We start from the raw sequence: 15,357 nt of genomic DNA, 5'->3' as shown, positions 1-15,357 counted from the left end.
CCAGCCCTCGCCACTCGTTACCTACCCAATATGTGCCGTGGCCTCCTGCCCTCTCCAATTAATTCACCAAGGATGGAAGGAAAGGAGGGATGGAGTGAGGAAGGGAAGGCATTAGAGGTAAAAATAACTCGTCCAATTACAACAGCCGAGAGGTATATAGGTGGCAATAACAGCGCTTGTGGGGGAAGAGAGGGGGGCAAAGGCCCGGAGGGGGAAATGTTCGAAGGCATGCATGGTTTTGTGTACATGTCATAATATACGACACGTTTCTGAGAAAATGAGGAATCCATCAACTGAAAGAAAACCAATCAACTCAAATCAAGAAAACTAGGTGTGTGTGTGTGTGGAGGGGGGGGGGGGGGGGGGGGGGGGACAGGATTACTCTCGCACCCAAAATCAATAACCTTAGCCTGGTAGGTGCTGAGCAAAGGCCTACTCTGACTACTCCGGTCATGCATCTAAATATAGTTTCTTTCAAAGTTTTTCAACCGCTCGTCGTGCGACTCAAGTCACTCCACAGTGAAAAGAAGCCAGACGAGTGAAGGCGACCTCGATGTCTATCTCCAATTCCAGGTCCACTCAACCGCTTAAGATGCTCTAAAAGCATGCGGGCCAACGTCGTCTCGCAGAGGGCCGGGTGGATTTTAAAATGAGCACATGCTCAATGGAGACAAAAGACTTTTTGATTATTTCAAAACATCAAACAGTGAGACGGAGGTCAAGGAAAGCGAAGAGCTACGGATGCTGATGAAAGGATAAAAAAAAGATAAGTGGAAGAAGACAAATAATAAGGTTGAATATAAGGAGGAAAAAGAGAAACAGAGAGAAGCGAGTGACGACTGCAGTTATAGTTTACTTTATATTCAGAGTTTAATATTGCAGCCAGCGTAAAAAAAAAAAATAGTTGGTCCGACACTTTGTCGGAAATATTTCAAAAAAAACTTTTCTGTGCATGTTGAACACGGCTTTAAAGACTTTGAGTTTAGCAGAGTTTGAGTGGATTAAGCAAAATAAAAAAGGTCTTGCGGTTCAACTTTGAAGCAAGAGAAAGAGAAAGAGTTAATATCGCACCTACATTCACGAGTGAACAGAAACACAACACCCGCCACATACAACAGTATAGCAAGTAGTGCTTCAAATGAGATGATTATCTTTCAGTTGTATCAGGTATGCGAAAAGAAAAGAAAAAACCGAGCTCATTACAAGGGGAAGGCCTTGGTGAAATGAGACTCACTCTAGTGTCACAAATTCCACAAAATGGCCTTGCAGTCTTGGGATGATGTTAATTGTTACAAAGAAGATCTTGAGAAGAGCAAATGAGAGAGAGAGATTTAATTAAAGAGGAGATTAATTAAATCCTCAGTCTCTCTGTTATTGTAGAGTCAGAATACCTTTCCCACCAGAGGAGGCTCGACTGCATGTGGAACTTTTGTTAAGTAGGAACCGAAGGGGAGAGAAAGAGATTTTCTCGCAAGCCTTTCTAGCTAGTGAGACGCTGACTGCAAGAAATATGAACACCCGACGATCAATCGATCCCTCATCTACCGGAGTGAACGCACACCAGAAAACACCAGTGATGCATGATGGGATAAGACACGAAACAAGTTGCTCCAATCTGCCTATGCTGGCCATGCGAGATCATTGAGTAATCATGTGTGTGAGTGTGTGTGTGTGTGTGAGACACACTTTGCGCACCATCTGACTTTCTTTACCTTGGTGTTAAAATGACCTTAAACACAGCTTCATCACCGGGCTTACGGCCCGTGAGAAATGGGGTAGGGGTGGTGAGGGAGGAGCTGGGAGGATGATGTTTCCAATAGCTCGTTCATCATGTTAGATTAAATACTCCACTCCAGTGAACTTGAACGGGGCAACGGTCTGCCTCCCTCCCTGCGCTCTTGCTCTCCATCACTCTCTCCTTTTCTTTTTTTTTTCCCCCCTTACAAACCACCGACGCTCATTCCTCACTCATGTGACCTCTGCACCTCCACCCTTTTCACTTCATCTTTCGACGCCTATCTCTTTGTTTCTGTCTCTTCTTCTCTCGTCTTTCAATCGCCGCCTCCCTTCCTCTCTCTCTGCAAAAAAAAAAAAAAATGTATATATACATACACACACATACACACACACACACACACACACACACACACACACACACACACACACACACACACACACACACACCGCCGCTGCTGCTGCATTTATGCCGGGGATTTAGCTTGTAAGCTGAAATAATACAATTAATTTGTCCTCTCTCTGATTCTCTTCTTCACTCCCCGTTTCTCCCGCTGTCTCAGCTCAAGCGAGTGGAAATGTGCTGACATGGAGTGATACCCAAAAGAGAATTCTTACAAAGATGTTTGTTCACGCTAATGAGGAAAATAATGAAAGGCAAACAACAAAAAACTAAAAAGAGAGAGCGAAACGAAATGAGAGCCAAGGAGGAATGGAGATGAGTAAGAGCGTGTGTAGCATTATCAAATATGAGGAAGGCACTTTATGAAATAGTACCACTGAGTTTGAGATATCTCACGATCTCAGAGAGGATATCTTGCTGCCGGGACAGGAGCAGGCATGAGAACAGAGTCTCAGTACATGAGCGGGGACTATCGGGGCTTAATTGGACTCAAATAAGAGAAACTTTGAGGAAGTGAAAACTCATCTCTTCTTCATTCTGCAGCTAAAAGGAGATGCACGTTATAATGCTAACTAAGCAGGCTCCTTAAAAGGACTGCTGACTTCTTTGGGTCCTTTGTTCCACAAATGCAAAGCCCTTTGAGTAAAGTGTTGGTAAGGTTAATTTGAAATGTTATAGATTACAGATTACTAGTAACCCTGTCAAAAAAAAAGTAACAAGCAATTTGTAAATGAATAACGTAATGAACAAAAAAGGGCGAATTGGCGCTAAAAGCAAAAGGGCCGGGGCATTCTGCTGCCCGCATCGACTGCACTATTAACTTTAATTAGGAATACCCACCACTAAAGCACAATATCAACCCAAAGGATAAGGACCTAAAAATGATGACTCTATTAATACTTGTCTTGGAGAGAAGCCTCTACTAAAATTCCCATCCTGCACACATAAATTTGTCCGAGTTGGCCACTGGGGAACGGTAAATTTATTCGCCTCTCTCCCACGTCCAAAGCCTAAATCCGGCCAATGAAAGGAGCTTCTTTCCCCCCCCGAATATTTTCAAGATGACTGGTCCTATTTGTACTTGCGTGAGACGGCCACACCCAGTCATTCCTCTGCGCTAGCATGGGCTTGCTCCCGCCAAAAATAGACCACAATATATCCCAGGACCCTTAAAGCATTTTCACACATATTTACTTTTCTGCATTACACATTCATGAAGACCTCCATATCCTTCATGAACATCCCCATCGCTGCATGTGCTTCAAATGTTCTGTGATTATTATCCTCCTTTTTTCAAACAGGAAGCTGTCATCCTGTGGAGAGGAAGTCCCGGCGGTGTTGGAATGTACCTGTTCTGTTTTGCAGAGCCTGACTTTACTCCCCACCAGGGACACCAGCACTCTGCCTTTGTAACCGCGGAGCTCCAGCGAGCCTCGCTTGTTTGTGGAGGAGGGGCGGGAGAGGCTGTCGGAGCGCTTCTGGGAGCCGCAGGCGGGGGGGCGCGTGGCCGTCTGAAGAGTTTCCATCCACTCCTGGCGCTCCCCTGTGGACACGTGCATGAGTGAGAGACAGACGCAGACAAGAAGAAGAGAGGTGTGAGAGCGCATAAGAGAGAGAGAGAGAGAGAGAGAGAAAAGAAAACAAGAAAAGCCAGAAGGAGAACAAGACAACGAGAGATCAGGGCATCTTAAAGTCTTTGAATCACAGTGTTAATTCATCACTTTTACATCCCTTCTGTGAGTAACACTGGCTTGTTGGCTACTAAACGTCCGTTGCATACTGATAAGAGAAAAGTCTAACAGAAAAAGGAATTGAAACACAGGATGAGCTGCTATCGGTGTAAATTAACTGGAGAAAAAGAATATCATGCAAAGCTGAAAAGTGGAAATTCTAGCACCAGAGATCGAGATAGTGGAGACTGGGAGATTGGCAAGCCTCAAGCGAGATGTGGCCAGGGTAATTTGAGTCAAACACACCACCTAATTAAAATGTATAATTAAAAAATATATAGCCTAATATATAGCTTCTAATGAGATACTGCCGCAGTTCTGTGGATCCACTCGTATGTCTCAACCTGGCAAACAACGCAGCGAAGTCACAGAAATGCATTTGGACAGACAGACAGACAGACAGACAGACAGACAGACAGACAGCAGGGTTCTCATATCGATTAAGCCGACTGATTGTATCGGCTGTAGTTAGCAAGTCAGCTATGTGTGCTGGTTGAAAACACTGCGATCTGACTTTTTAATATGTCCAGTTGACTTGAATCCTGAATATGCACATGATGGCTTCATAATTGATAGAATGCGAACATGTTGAGGCTGAAGCTGAATGTTGAAGGCACAACGTCAGCATCATCACCAGTTGATGGTCCATGTAAAGGACAAGAGAAGCCGTAGTACTAAACTTATGATAAAGACAAATCTAAGATAATCTTATTGGAGTAACCTGTGAACCCTAAATCTTATTTTGGGTTAGCTTAATGATGATCTTGGCCTTGGAAGTAACGCTAGGTTCCTGCCATAGGTAGCAAGCTAGTTAGCCGTACATGCTAACGTTTGCAGACCACATCAGAGCGGACTATTTGATCTATTCTTTACACTTCCTTACGCTCTACGTTATTGGTTTTGGAAAGGCTAAAAAAAACAAAAAAAACACCATCATCCGAACTGTTTGTATACAGTTTAGTATTCCTACTATAGCCCCATGCGTGTGCAAAAAATCCAAAGCTCGACAGGCCTGCAGTGTCTGGATACAGTTGCTAAGATATGATTTGAGAATCTCTTTTTCGGTAGACGGTTCACAAACACCCACATTCAGTGTCTTCAAAAACCATTTGTCCTTGAACACGACACCGACTCTCTGACTTACTGTGAATTACCCTGGATTACCTCACAGCCGAGCGGCTCAAGCATACGAGGCGATGCATCGTGTATCATCCGGGGTTTACATTCAAACGATGTACCCTCGAAAAAGGCCTCTCAGATATCTTCCCTCTGCAACTTTTTTTTTTCAAATGGACATGAAAGACGACATGAAACCGGCGCCGCAGAGCCCATTCCCCTACCGCCCGAGACATTGCGCTATCAAAGCCAGCAAAGTGGAAAGACAAGAGATACCAAAAAGGATTGTAAACACACACACACACACACACTCAAGACATCACAGGTCCAAAGCAGCGCCCACTGTGGTAGCTGTTCAATACACACTGTTCAAGAGGAGAAAAAGAGAAAAAGAAATCAAAAAAAAAATCTGTAAACAGTTATTAAAACTAAGCAATTGGGATGGACCAGACAAATTGAGAAATGGCAACAAGACACCCTTTTTTTCTGAAAGTAAAAAAAAAAAAAAAAAAAAGTCTAAACCTTTACAGCTTGGAACTGACAGACCCTTTTCTGAAATATAAAAAGTGACAAAGCCATGTGCTCAGAACAACATTTGTTTGGTCACACGTTAGGCATCACAACCCCCTTTTTCAGAAAATGTATTTTTGGATACCCATCAATTTGATCAAACAACAGGATGGAGGACGTCATGAACGTTCCCCAAACCGAGGCCTTAATTTCCCAATGGTCCCCTTGTATTTTATCAACATGTCACCCAAAATCTATTAGCCGTGTAAGCATGCGGAACTGTTTGTAGGAAGTTAACAAATGTTGAAGCGTGCCAGTTAAAGAATAGAGAGAAGAATTGTTTTTATTGATTGCCGCATTGGAAAAATCATTTCTCCCCACAGCTCATCTACTGAACATAAAGGCCTAAAGGTCTGTTAAGGTGTCCATAGGTCCACTTGGTCACAGGCAACCAAGATCCAGAGTTTTGCAAGGCCCAAATCATACTCAATACATAATTCAAGACTTTAGTTTTCGCTAATGCGTGGCTCATCGTGCTGCTTTTAGTGTTGCCGTTATCTCTCCATTTGAGTTGACTGCATTTTTGGATCCGGTCCAGTTATCCTCGAGTCTATCTTGGATCCGCCCCTCGAGTGTTCTTGGGCTTTTATTTTTGTAAAATTCAGTTGGAAAGGGTCTCAACGGGTCACTTAGTGTGAACATTCGGACCAAACCAACGTGTCAATTCACAAATATCAGTTCATATTAGAATATTAAACATTCTAATTCCTTGTTATTGTTGTGCATATGTATAACTTTAAGAGAAGCTGTAGTTTTTTTTTCTTCATTTCTAGTTCGACAGAGTCGACTGTGAGCCTGCGTTCTCCTCAGATTGACCTGCTGGTGTGTCCTTGAATCACTCTCCTCCTGCTGAGTGACAGAGGAAGGGGGGGGAGGGGCTCAAGGACCTGTCAATCATCTCGTGGCCACTGTCAACCTCACATTGGCCTAAATTGACCTTAATTAACTTCTCGACTTGCGCACATGTGCCCGTCTTTTAACCAGCATGCGAAACATATCCGCTAACATCTGAAGAAAAGTTTCTCCTCTCCGAGTATCTGACACACACACACACACACACACACACACACACACACACACACACACACACACACACACACACACACACACACACACACCCCTCCTGAGCTCCCAAATACTGTATCCGCCGCCTGGTACCGAACTCACCTCTGGTCCGGCTTACCCCCCCCCCCCCCCCCCCAGATTCTTATGAATTTACAAAGAGCTGCTATCAATAATGAATGGCCTACTCAATTATTGACTGCTCTTTACATCACTAGGCTTTAGTGTTCCATTCCCACCCTTGCTTTTCTGAGTTCCATTACCTGTCCTGCGCTCACTTATTTGCCTGTTCATTTATTCAGGGCCTTCCTCTCTCTCTCTCTCTCTCTCTCCTTCCTCTCTCTCTCTCTCTCTCTCTCTCGTCTTCGCCCAAGCTGTCAATCCTGAGTGGGGAGGGAGAGCCGGAGCGAGGACGGAAGGTGGGAGGATTGAGAGAAAAAAAAAACTTGAGTGAAGCCGAGGAGACGCTTTTTAGCACGTGTGCGTCCGAATGTGTCTTTCATATGATCGAGTGATGTTTTTGTTTGTTTGCGCTTACGGTCTCGCACATGAACCTCCGGCGTGCTTGCCAAAATTATTTTCACTCAGTCTGCAAAACAAGCCCTCACCTCTGTCTGCATGCATATTGAAAGAGTGCACCCAACAGCCACATCCAGCTCCGTCGCCTGTTACGGATAAATGTACAGCCGTGTATTTGAAAGACGAGTCCACTTTACATAGAGAGAGAGAGGCAGATAATCCTCATTGAGAAGTGGATGAGATGAGAGCCAGGTCCACTTAGTGCTCAACAGAGATCTTAGCCTCCCACGCAGTCTCCATCAAAAGGAAGAAAAGAAAAATAACACACAAAAAAAAGGAAAAAGCCAAAGCGGAGGGTTTGAGACTTCCTTTGTTTTCCATCATTCCAATGCTCTCACCCCAACATACAGGCACAGCACAGAATTAACAGTTTACTCTTCGATGTCATGTATGTTTTGAGCCTGGCCGAAGCATCGCCATGGACTAATGTTGTCAGCCAATTGCCACAGATATGTTGGTATCTGCATATCAGTCAGTTAATACCTAACAAGTGGTTGCAGAAACAGAAATCCCAAAAGGCATCCTCGCGTCTTGGAGGCAAATTAAATTCATCATATTACACAGTTCAGAATTCTTTAACGATCACATTTATGGAAAACTTGGTAATATATGCTCAACACCGGCTCCGGAGCTCATATCAAATGTTGTTAAATGGTAAAACCTGCCACTGGGTAGTACAATGCGAGAGTGAAATATGTACTGCGAGTTAATACAACTTCACACCCACTCCGTGTCCTCCTGAGTTGATTTTTCTTCCATCATTCTCCCTCTGGCCTGTTCCCGACCATTTTGTTGTTATCTCTACTTATTCTCCACATCTCTCTCGTACCCCCCCCCTCTTCCCTGTCATCTCGAACAAAACCAACATGTGTTAGGAGCGGGCTTTGTGGAAAGGCAATTGCCAAAGCATCGGAATACAAATCATCAACATTTCTTTACACCATAAATCCCATCTTCTCTCTTGTAGCACATTTGTCTGCATCCCCTCTCCTACACCCCCACCTCCTTTCTTGTCCTGACCATTTTCCATCACTCTCCGCCGTGTCTCTTCCTGCCAAACTCTACTTTCCTCTCGCTTTCTTCTCCTTCCCCCCTCTCTTCTCTTCCCTTTCTCCTGCCTGCCGTCCTTCTCTCCTTCCATCTCTCCTATATCGCGAGCTGACAGTACCTGAGGGAAGAGGCCACCTGCGGACCGAGTGGAGAATCAGCCGACAGCTGTGTGCACACTCTCTCCGGTGGCCTTCAATTATTCACTCGCTACTCCCTCCTCCTCCTCCTCCTATCCCTCTCTCCATCTTCACTCTGCCCTTTTCATCTCTCTGCCTTTACCTCTCTGTTGCTTCTTCGCACCGAGATTGCGTGTCTGCCTCCCTTTCGCTCTGTCCATTTCTGTTATTCCCTCATTTAATCGCTTCCTTTCCTTGTTTTCCCCTCATCTACCCCTCCTGGATGCCTTTACACTCTCGCGCACACTCCTCTTACCATCACTCCACCATCATCCCCCCCCCCTCCTCTCACCCCTACTGCATCAGCACCAGCAGCCCCATACCTCCACTTCACTAACATACTCCTTCTCTTTCCCTCTGTCTCCTCGTGTCTCCCTCTCTCTCATGTGTTTCCCCAAAGATTGATGACTCTCCGCCACAAGGCGAATGGGCCTGTTTAAAGATGCATGAGGGGATGAGGCCAAGTTTAATCCTCTCTCTCTCTCTCTCTCCCTCTCTCTCTCTCTCTCTCTCTCTCCCTCTCTCTCTCTCTCTCCCCATCTCTCCTCCCAACCCTTTCTTCTGACGGCAGCAGCCACCTCTGCGAGAGGCTTCCCACTGATCCCGGGCGGTCAGAGGCCACCTCCAAATAAGACAGCCCTCTCCCCTCCGAGCGCTTGTCAAGGCGGCTGAGTGTGACGTATGACGATCAGCTGGCTGACAGCGTGATAAATGACACCGCTGAGGACCCGCGACTCATAAAACGGACCCAAAAAAAAAAAAAAAAAAAAAGAGGCTGGCAGATATCGATATGATGCTGCGCTGAATCGACAGGGTGAGAAGGAAGAGTCGCTGGTGCTCGGCGTGGTGAAAATAGATGAAAAAAAACAAAGTTTAAAGGGCAAGTTTGTCGACTGTATTGCTTTTCTTTTTATAAACCGAAGGAGATACGAAATTGCATGAGAAAAACCACTAGTTCAGAGATGCTATGGTTTCCCCTCGTGTTTTAAACAATGTTGTACAGTAGTATAATGTGCAGTACGAGTACTTGAAAGTGCTGCAGATCAAACAAATATGTAGTTGATTAAGTCAAGATTTTCACTGCTGCATATTTCAATATCAGACCCGCAAAATAAATCAGGTACAGACTTCAAAAACTATTCTGATATCCTCAGAAATCGTACTGAAGTATGAACACAAGAACAATTTTCCACCTGACTGATGAAACCTTTTGACCTAAATCCGGGCCGACGCATTAAAGAATCTAGCTTTACCGTGAGGAAGAGTCCCGAGCAATAAACGACCAGTTGAACTTATCAACAGCAACAACAGCAGATGCTCAATATCAATGAGTAATACCTCAAATATTGATTATTCCATTTGTGGCACAGCAGACGTCGATATGTCAATAAGTTCTCGTTGGTCTCGGAAGATCATTCTTACATTATGAGTCAAAAGGTTCATAACCGCGCAAGACTCACTTTCTGCGATCTCAGTCATCCACACGAATCGAAGGTCGGCCGACGCGTGACCCCGGAGACGGACCCTCGTTTAGTGAATGAGCGGTTTGACCCCCGAGCGGCCTAATGGACCGCCATCAAGCAAGAAGTGAGGAGCCGGAAAAGCTCTCATTAAGGCCGACTCAGACAAAAGCATCCAGCTGAAGCACAACTCTTACTCCGTTTAGTCTGGCAGAGGGATGAAGAGAGACTATTAAAAAGGACGTTTCCTGGGAGATTTGAGAAATTGTTAAATTTTTTTTTTTTTTTTTTATATACGGTCTGTCCCTTTAGAGTATCTTAATAACATAGGTCCAGACAGGGACATGAAGTCATTACTGCCACCAAGATCTTCCTAAGCATCATTTAAATAGCATAATATCCAGAGAGCATTGAAGAGAACCTATTCTGAAAAAGTAAGCAGACAATTTTGAGAAATATGCTTAATTGCTTTCATTCTGACAGTGAAATGAGAAGATGAATCTCAATCTCACATCTGTGTTTGTTAGGGTGTTTGTTAGAGTCAGGACATGTTTAGCCTAGCTTAGCATAAAGACTAGAAAGAGGGTGAAACAAGTAGCCAGTTCTGTCCAAAGAACAATGTACCAGAACAATGTACCTCCCCCTAAAACCATGACTATCAAAAAACTAAATATTAATAAGTGATCTTTCAAGAATTTGAAAGCTGTATTTCTTTGTTATTATTATTATTTGAACAGATCAAGGCAAGCCATTTCAGTTTACATCCAATTTTTATGCTAAGCTAGGCTAAATGCCCCAACTTGAAGAGACATGATGCTGATATTCCCATGTCTCACTCTGAAAGAAGGCAAAATGTAGAACTATTTCTTTACATGACAATGAATTACATGATTACCTTGCAAAAATGATTTAGACGGCATGCCGAGAAAGAGAGACAGAAAAGGGGGAGGCAGAAGATGACCACATTTAGAGAGAGTGAGGCAAGAATGGGAGACAAGAGAGACAAACGGAAAGGGAGGGGGAGGGGAGGACAGAGAGAGATGGAGAACAAGAGAGAAGAACAAGGCAAGACAGGGAATCAGCTAGAGCGACAAATACAGACTGACCAGCGAAACGGAATGAGAAGCTGCAAAAACGCAGGACAAAATATAACGTCCAAGTGGACAAATTTGAAGCCCTTTCCTCCAGGAGTCCCTGGAATAATCAAACTCTCGGACACCGGGACGGATGGACGGACGGACAACCTGAAGACGTAACGACTCCAGCCACAGCTAATGCTGGCGCTGAGGCACATAAAGTAAGAAGGATGCTCGACTCACCTTCTCTGTCAGCTCTGAATGTGAAGGTCCGGAGGGCGGTGACCACCTCAAACTTGTTGTCCCCGAGTCCCCGCACCTGTCTGACAGCGCTGGCCAGGATCATACCTTTGGAGTACATCTCCTGAGGAGAGACAGAGAGACACACATAAACAAAACAGATAAGAAACGCACTAAATAGGTATATAAACTCAAGCAGACGCACACGCAGCCTCATGCATACTAACAATGTTGTTGAATTGTTGCCTATTCCTATTATCTACATCTGTAGACCCACAATTTGCGTATTCAGGCGCGTTGTTTGCATCGATAGATGTGTAATTCGGAGTTGTATTACAGTCGGCTACGACGGCATTGACACTGACAGACATCCTCATCAAACTAGAGCCATTAACCATCAATACAACGTCAAAATGTATTTGCAGAAATAGCTTCCCTGCTCCCTTTCAAGCAATAACTTTGATAAATGGCCCAGAGCTCTTGAACAAGAAGCATTTCAATCAACAAAAAAAAAAAAAAAAGCTGCTGCAGGAACACAAACAGGAACGATCACAGTATAAGATTCCATACGAGCCGCATACCGTTAAGAAAGCCGGAACAAATTTGTGTTGATGTGATCTTTGACATCAACGCAAATAACTCAAATTATAGACGAGAAATATGTGTAATTTGAAAGAGAGGAGCGTGAAATTACAGGAAAAAGAGTGGATTATGTTGCATTAAAGAAGCCCAAAACACGAGAACACTGTCAATAGGGTGTTAGGATACATCATAAAACAAATCCTCAAGCTGAAAACAAACTTCTCAAATATTTAAAAAAGGAGACAGGCACGCTGTAGTGGGGATTTGGGTAAAGCACAGGAAGCGCTTTGTGGAGTAAAGTGGGATCTGGCCGTGTGTGTGTGTGTGTGTGTGTGTGTGTGTGTGTGTGTGTGTGTGTGTGTGTGTGTGTGTGTGTGTGTGTTGTTGTTTCATTACCCCCATGTTTTCCCCCAGCAGCTTTCGTAAGGAGGTATCTAAATAAGGAGGATGTTGCACTGGAGGCTTCATGACCCTTTTTACAACCTCCCTTGACAATGGCAATTAAAGTACTGGGTCATTGTCGATATGAAAAGGAGACAGAAGGAAGGGAGAAATAAAAAAAACAAAAACAAATCAAACGTCAATATTATCACTTCTAAAAGAAGCGAGGACAGAGCGCTGCCGCCATCGACTCAGTATTCACACTGTGATGTGGCGAGTTCAACAGAGAAATGCCCTTAAAGTAGTTGGAGAAAAGCTAAGAACATGTCGGACTGTAGTGTTCTTGCAATAGAGTGAGGGGGGCGGGGGCGGGGGGGCAGTACATTACGCTTCTGTAGAGGCGTGAAAATCACTGGGTTATAAAAAAAAAGGAAAAAGAAAGAGGCCGTTGCAGACATTGCATTATTCATGTCGATAATGTCATTATCATTGCAGAGAAAGAAAAAAATAAATAAATAAAAAACCAGACGTTCTTTTTTTTCTTTTTTCTCCTATCTGTCGCTCTTCAGCGGGCTTGACCTGAATTTTCGTTCTCTGCCGCCCTGTGCACAATGTAATAACTCGTGGTGATTGCCATGCACAAAACTGTGTGTTTGTTCTACTGTACTGCCGCGGTCGTGTCCCGCAAAGACACCCGAGTGCGACGTGAGCGAGGGGAAAGAGATGAAGGAAGTGAACTTCTGACTCTCTCTCGCCGTTCTTAATTAAGCCAGTGACCTTGGCAGCCACAAAAAGCCTATTTTTAGAAACCGTACAGCCAAAAAAAAAAAAATAGCAGGTGGCACGGTCAGTCAGGGAGAGAGGGACGGATGGATAGATAGATGGAGTGTGAAATTCGATAAAAAAAAAAAACAATTTGAGAAATTAGGTTCATGTGAAAGGCCAAGGAGAGAACTGAGAGAGAGAGAGAGAGAGAGAGAGAGAGAGAGAGAGAGAAAATTAAAAAGAGCGCGGATAGATACAAAAGATAAAAACAGAAGAGGCAAACAGTGGAATTCCAGAGTCAGGAAGAGAAAGAGGTACCGCTAGAAGAGAAGAGGGAGGAAAGAAAGACATCATTTGGAAATGAAGAGGCCTAAGAGGGTCAGAGAGGGGTCCTTCTCATATTAAAACAGAACGTTAACAATGGCGAGAAGTGGCTCAACCTCATTACCGCCGGCCGGCCTTGTGCGTCTCTCTCCCGAGGAGTTTCACACCAGCATCTCCCCCCTCGTTCTCTCTCTAAATTTAGATACAAGTTAAAAGGAAGGTGAGGAAAGGAGAGCGCCAGAGTGCGTACGTGTGGATGGATTAGCTCGGTAGCTGTGAGCTGCTAATTATACCCCGGTACGGGTTAACGGTAATTAATTGTTTTAATTCTGCTTTTTTTTTTGGGGTCATGAAGAGAGAGAGAGAGAGAGAGAGAGAGAGAGAGAGAGAGAGAGAGAGAGAGAGTTGTTTAATTGCGAGTTGTGCATCTGTAAATACACTCGACAGCAGAGTCTGCAGAGGAACGACGAAAAGGAGGCGGTCAGTGTTCAGGAGGATTCAGACGCAACGCATTGCACTCGCCCACACACACACGCACACACACACACACACACACACACACACACACACAGGCGCAATGTTTGTAGACCGATCTCAAGAGGACGTACTGCCAAGGAAGCAATGAGGCCTAACTATCTCTCTTCCTCCCATAACAGACACACCTGACCGGCCTCCCTCTGCCAAAGATCTCCTCCACACTCATTTCCCCTCCCTCTGACCTCCCTCCCACTCTCAACTCCCTCCCTCCCACGTCCTCTCATTCCAGCTCGTTCCCACATCGCTGTACCTCCCGCTCTGCCCTCCCAACAATTATCCGGCTGTATCATTTTGCGGGGCGGTGTCACTTCTTCCTCTATTTCTTTTCAACTGCGCATCCTGGCTGGATAACTATGTCTCCTTTCTTTCTCAAAAACAACCTGGTAAACTTCAGGAAACAATTAAGGCAGAGCAATTGAGCTAAAGCCTACAATAATGGAGGCAGCGTGGGGGAGGAAGCAGGGAGGAGGGTGAAGGAGGGTGGAAAGAGTTTTGCCACCAGCATGGAGTTCAGGTTTTTGGCGTCTCCGAACATTATCAATGGAGGCACGAGGACACCAGCTGGTTGGAGCAGAGAGCTGCACCTCTGAGAGAAGGATGCCTCTTTGCTCTGGTGATTCCCAGAGTGGGGTGCATTATAGATTCTAAAGATGTTGCCTCCAGGCACAGCTGTTTTGTGTCTTTATGAGTCTTTATGAAGATAGTATGTTGCAAGACGTCCAGGTCTCTGAATGCTGACCATTAAAATGAGACATAGCATTGTCGTGTCAAAAGGGTGTTTTTAACATATGTGAGACCAAAAAAATGTGGCTAATAATTAAAAATTGAGGGTGTATGTCAATGCAAGGCCATGTATATTTCATTGTTCCAGGATTTTATGAGGTCAATCCCAATGTCCCCACCTAAGACCTTAACACCCTAACCCTCAAGGACTTCACTGACATCACCTGGTAAATGCATGAGAGTGAGAGGCTGCAAGGGGCTTAAAATGGTGTGAATACAAATGGGACATATCACCGACGTTATTTACACTTGTGGGGTTTTGCTTTATGTTTTTTGACCGTCTTATTGGAATGTCTTCCAGTTCTCTTGCCTTAAGAGACAAGAGGTAATTGTCAAATAATAAATGAACTTGTTTTTGTTTAAAGAAGGAAATGTTTGATGAATAAACCCGGTAATATTTTCTTTTTTGCGTTCCTCCAATTTCTCAAATCCTTAATGTGAAAGTTTCAGTGTAAGTTTAATATGCCAGGCTGAACACATGTGACTTCCTCTTTGTTTACGTTACCCATTTTCTTTCTTTTTTCTTTTTTTTTTTTTACGCCTCCAGGCTTCCCCTGGTAAGCCGGTGTTTAATGTCAGAGTGCTATGAATTGTGGGTAATTCCCTCAGGCAAAGTCTGCCGAAATGCGGACTTACAGAAAGTGAGCATAAAAGGGCTCAAAATGTCTGCCAGAGAGCCCTCGAGCACTTGACGATTTGACAGTGGGACAGCCATTAACCCTCGCAGACTTGGCGGGAACGTGCCTCCAAGTCTGCGAGTGCGGAGGAGGTTGGGATTGCGTATCTTCT

At 44.5% G+C, this 15,357-nt stretch overlaps 1 protein-coding gene across 3 annotated transcripts in view; it reads right to left on the bottom strand.

Moving 5' to 3' along the window:
* Positions 1–15,357, bottom strand: part of arap2 (ArfGAP with RhoGAP domain, ankyrin repeat and PH domain 2) — a 102,212-nt gene that overhangs the window by 71,504 nt on the left and 15,351 nt on the right. For all 3 annotated transcript variants that reach the window (XM_068713346.1, XM_068713345.1, XM_068713344.1), the window contains 2 exons: positions 11,200–11,320; positions 3,487–3,680 (listed from right to left, as the gene is read on the bottom strand). In XM_068713346.1, coding sequence (XP_068569447.1) covers positions 3,487–3,680; positions 11,200–11,320 — 315 coding nt within the window. The remainder of the gene's footprint in view (positions 1–3,486; positions 3,681–11,199; positions 11,321–15,357) is intronic.

This window comes from Cebidichthys violaceus, unplaced genomic scaffold, assembly GCF_023349555.1.
Source record: "Cebidichthys violaceus isolate CVI_PGR_0920_01 unplaced genomic scaffold, fCebVio1.0.p SCAF_19, whole genome shotgun sequence".
Lineage (NCBI taxonomy): Eukaryota > Metazoa > Chordata > Actinopteri > Perciformes > Stichaeidae > Cebidichthys > Cebidichthys violaceus.
Note: the sequence above shows the minus strand (reverse complement) of the source record. Positions and strands in the feature narration are given on the sequence as shown.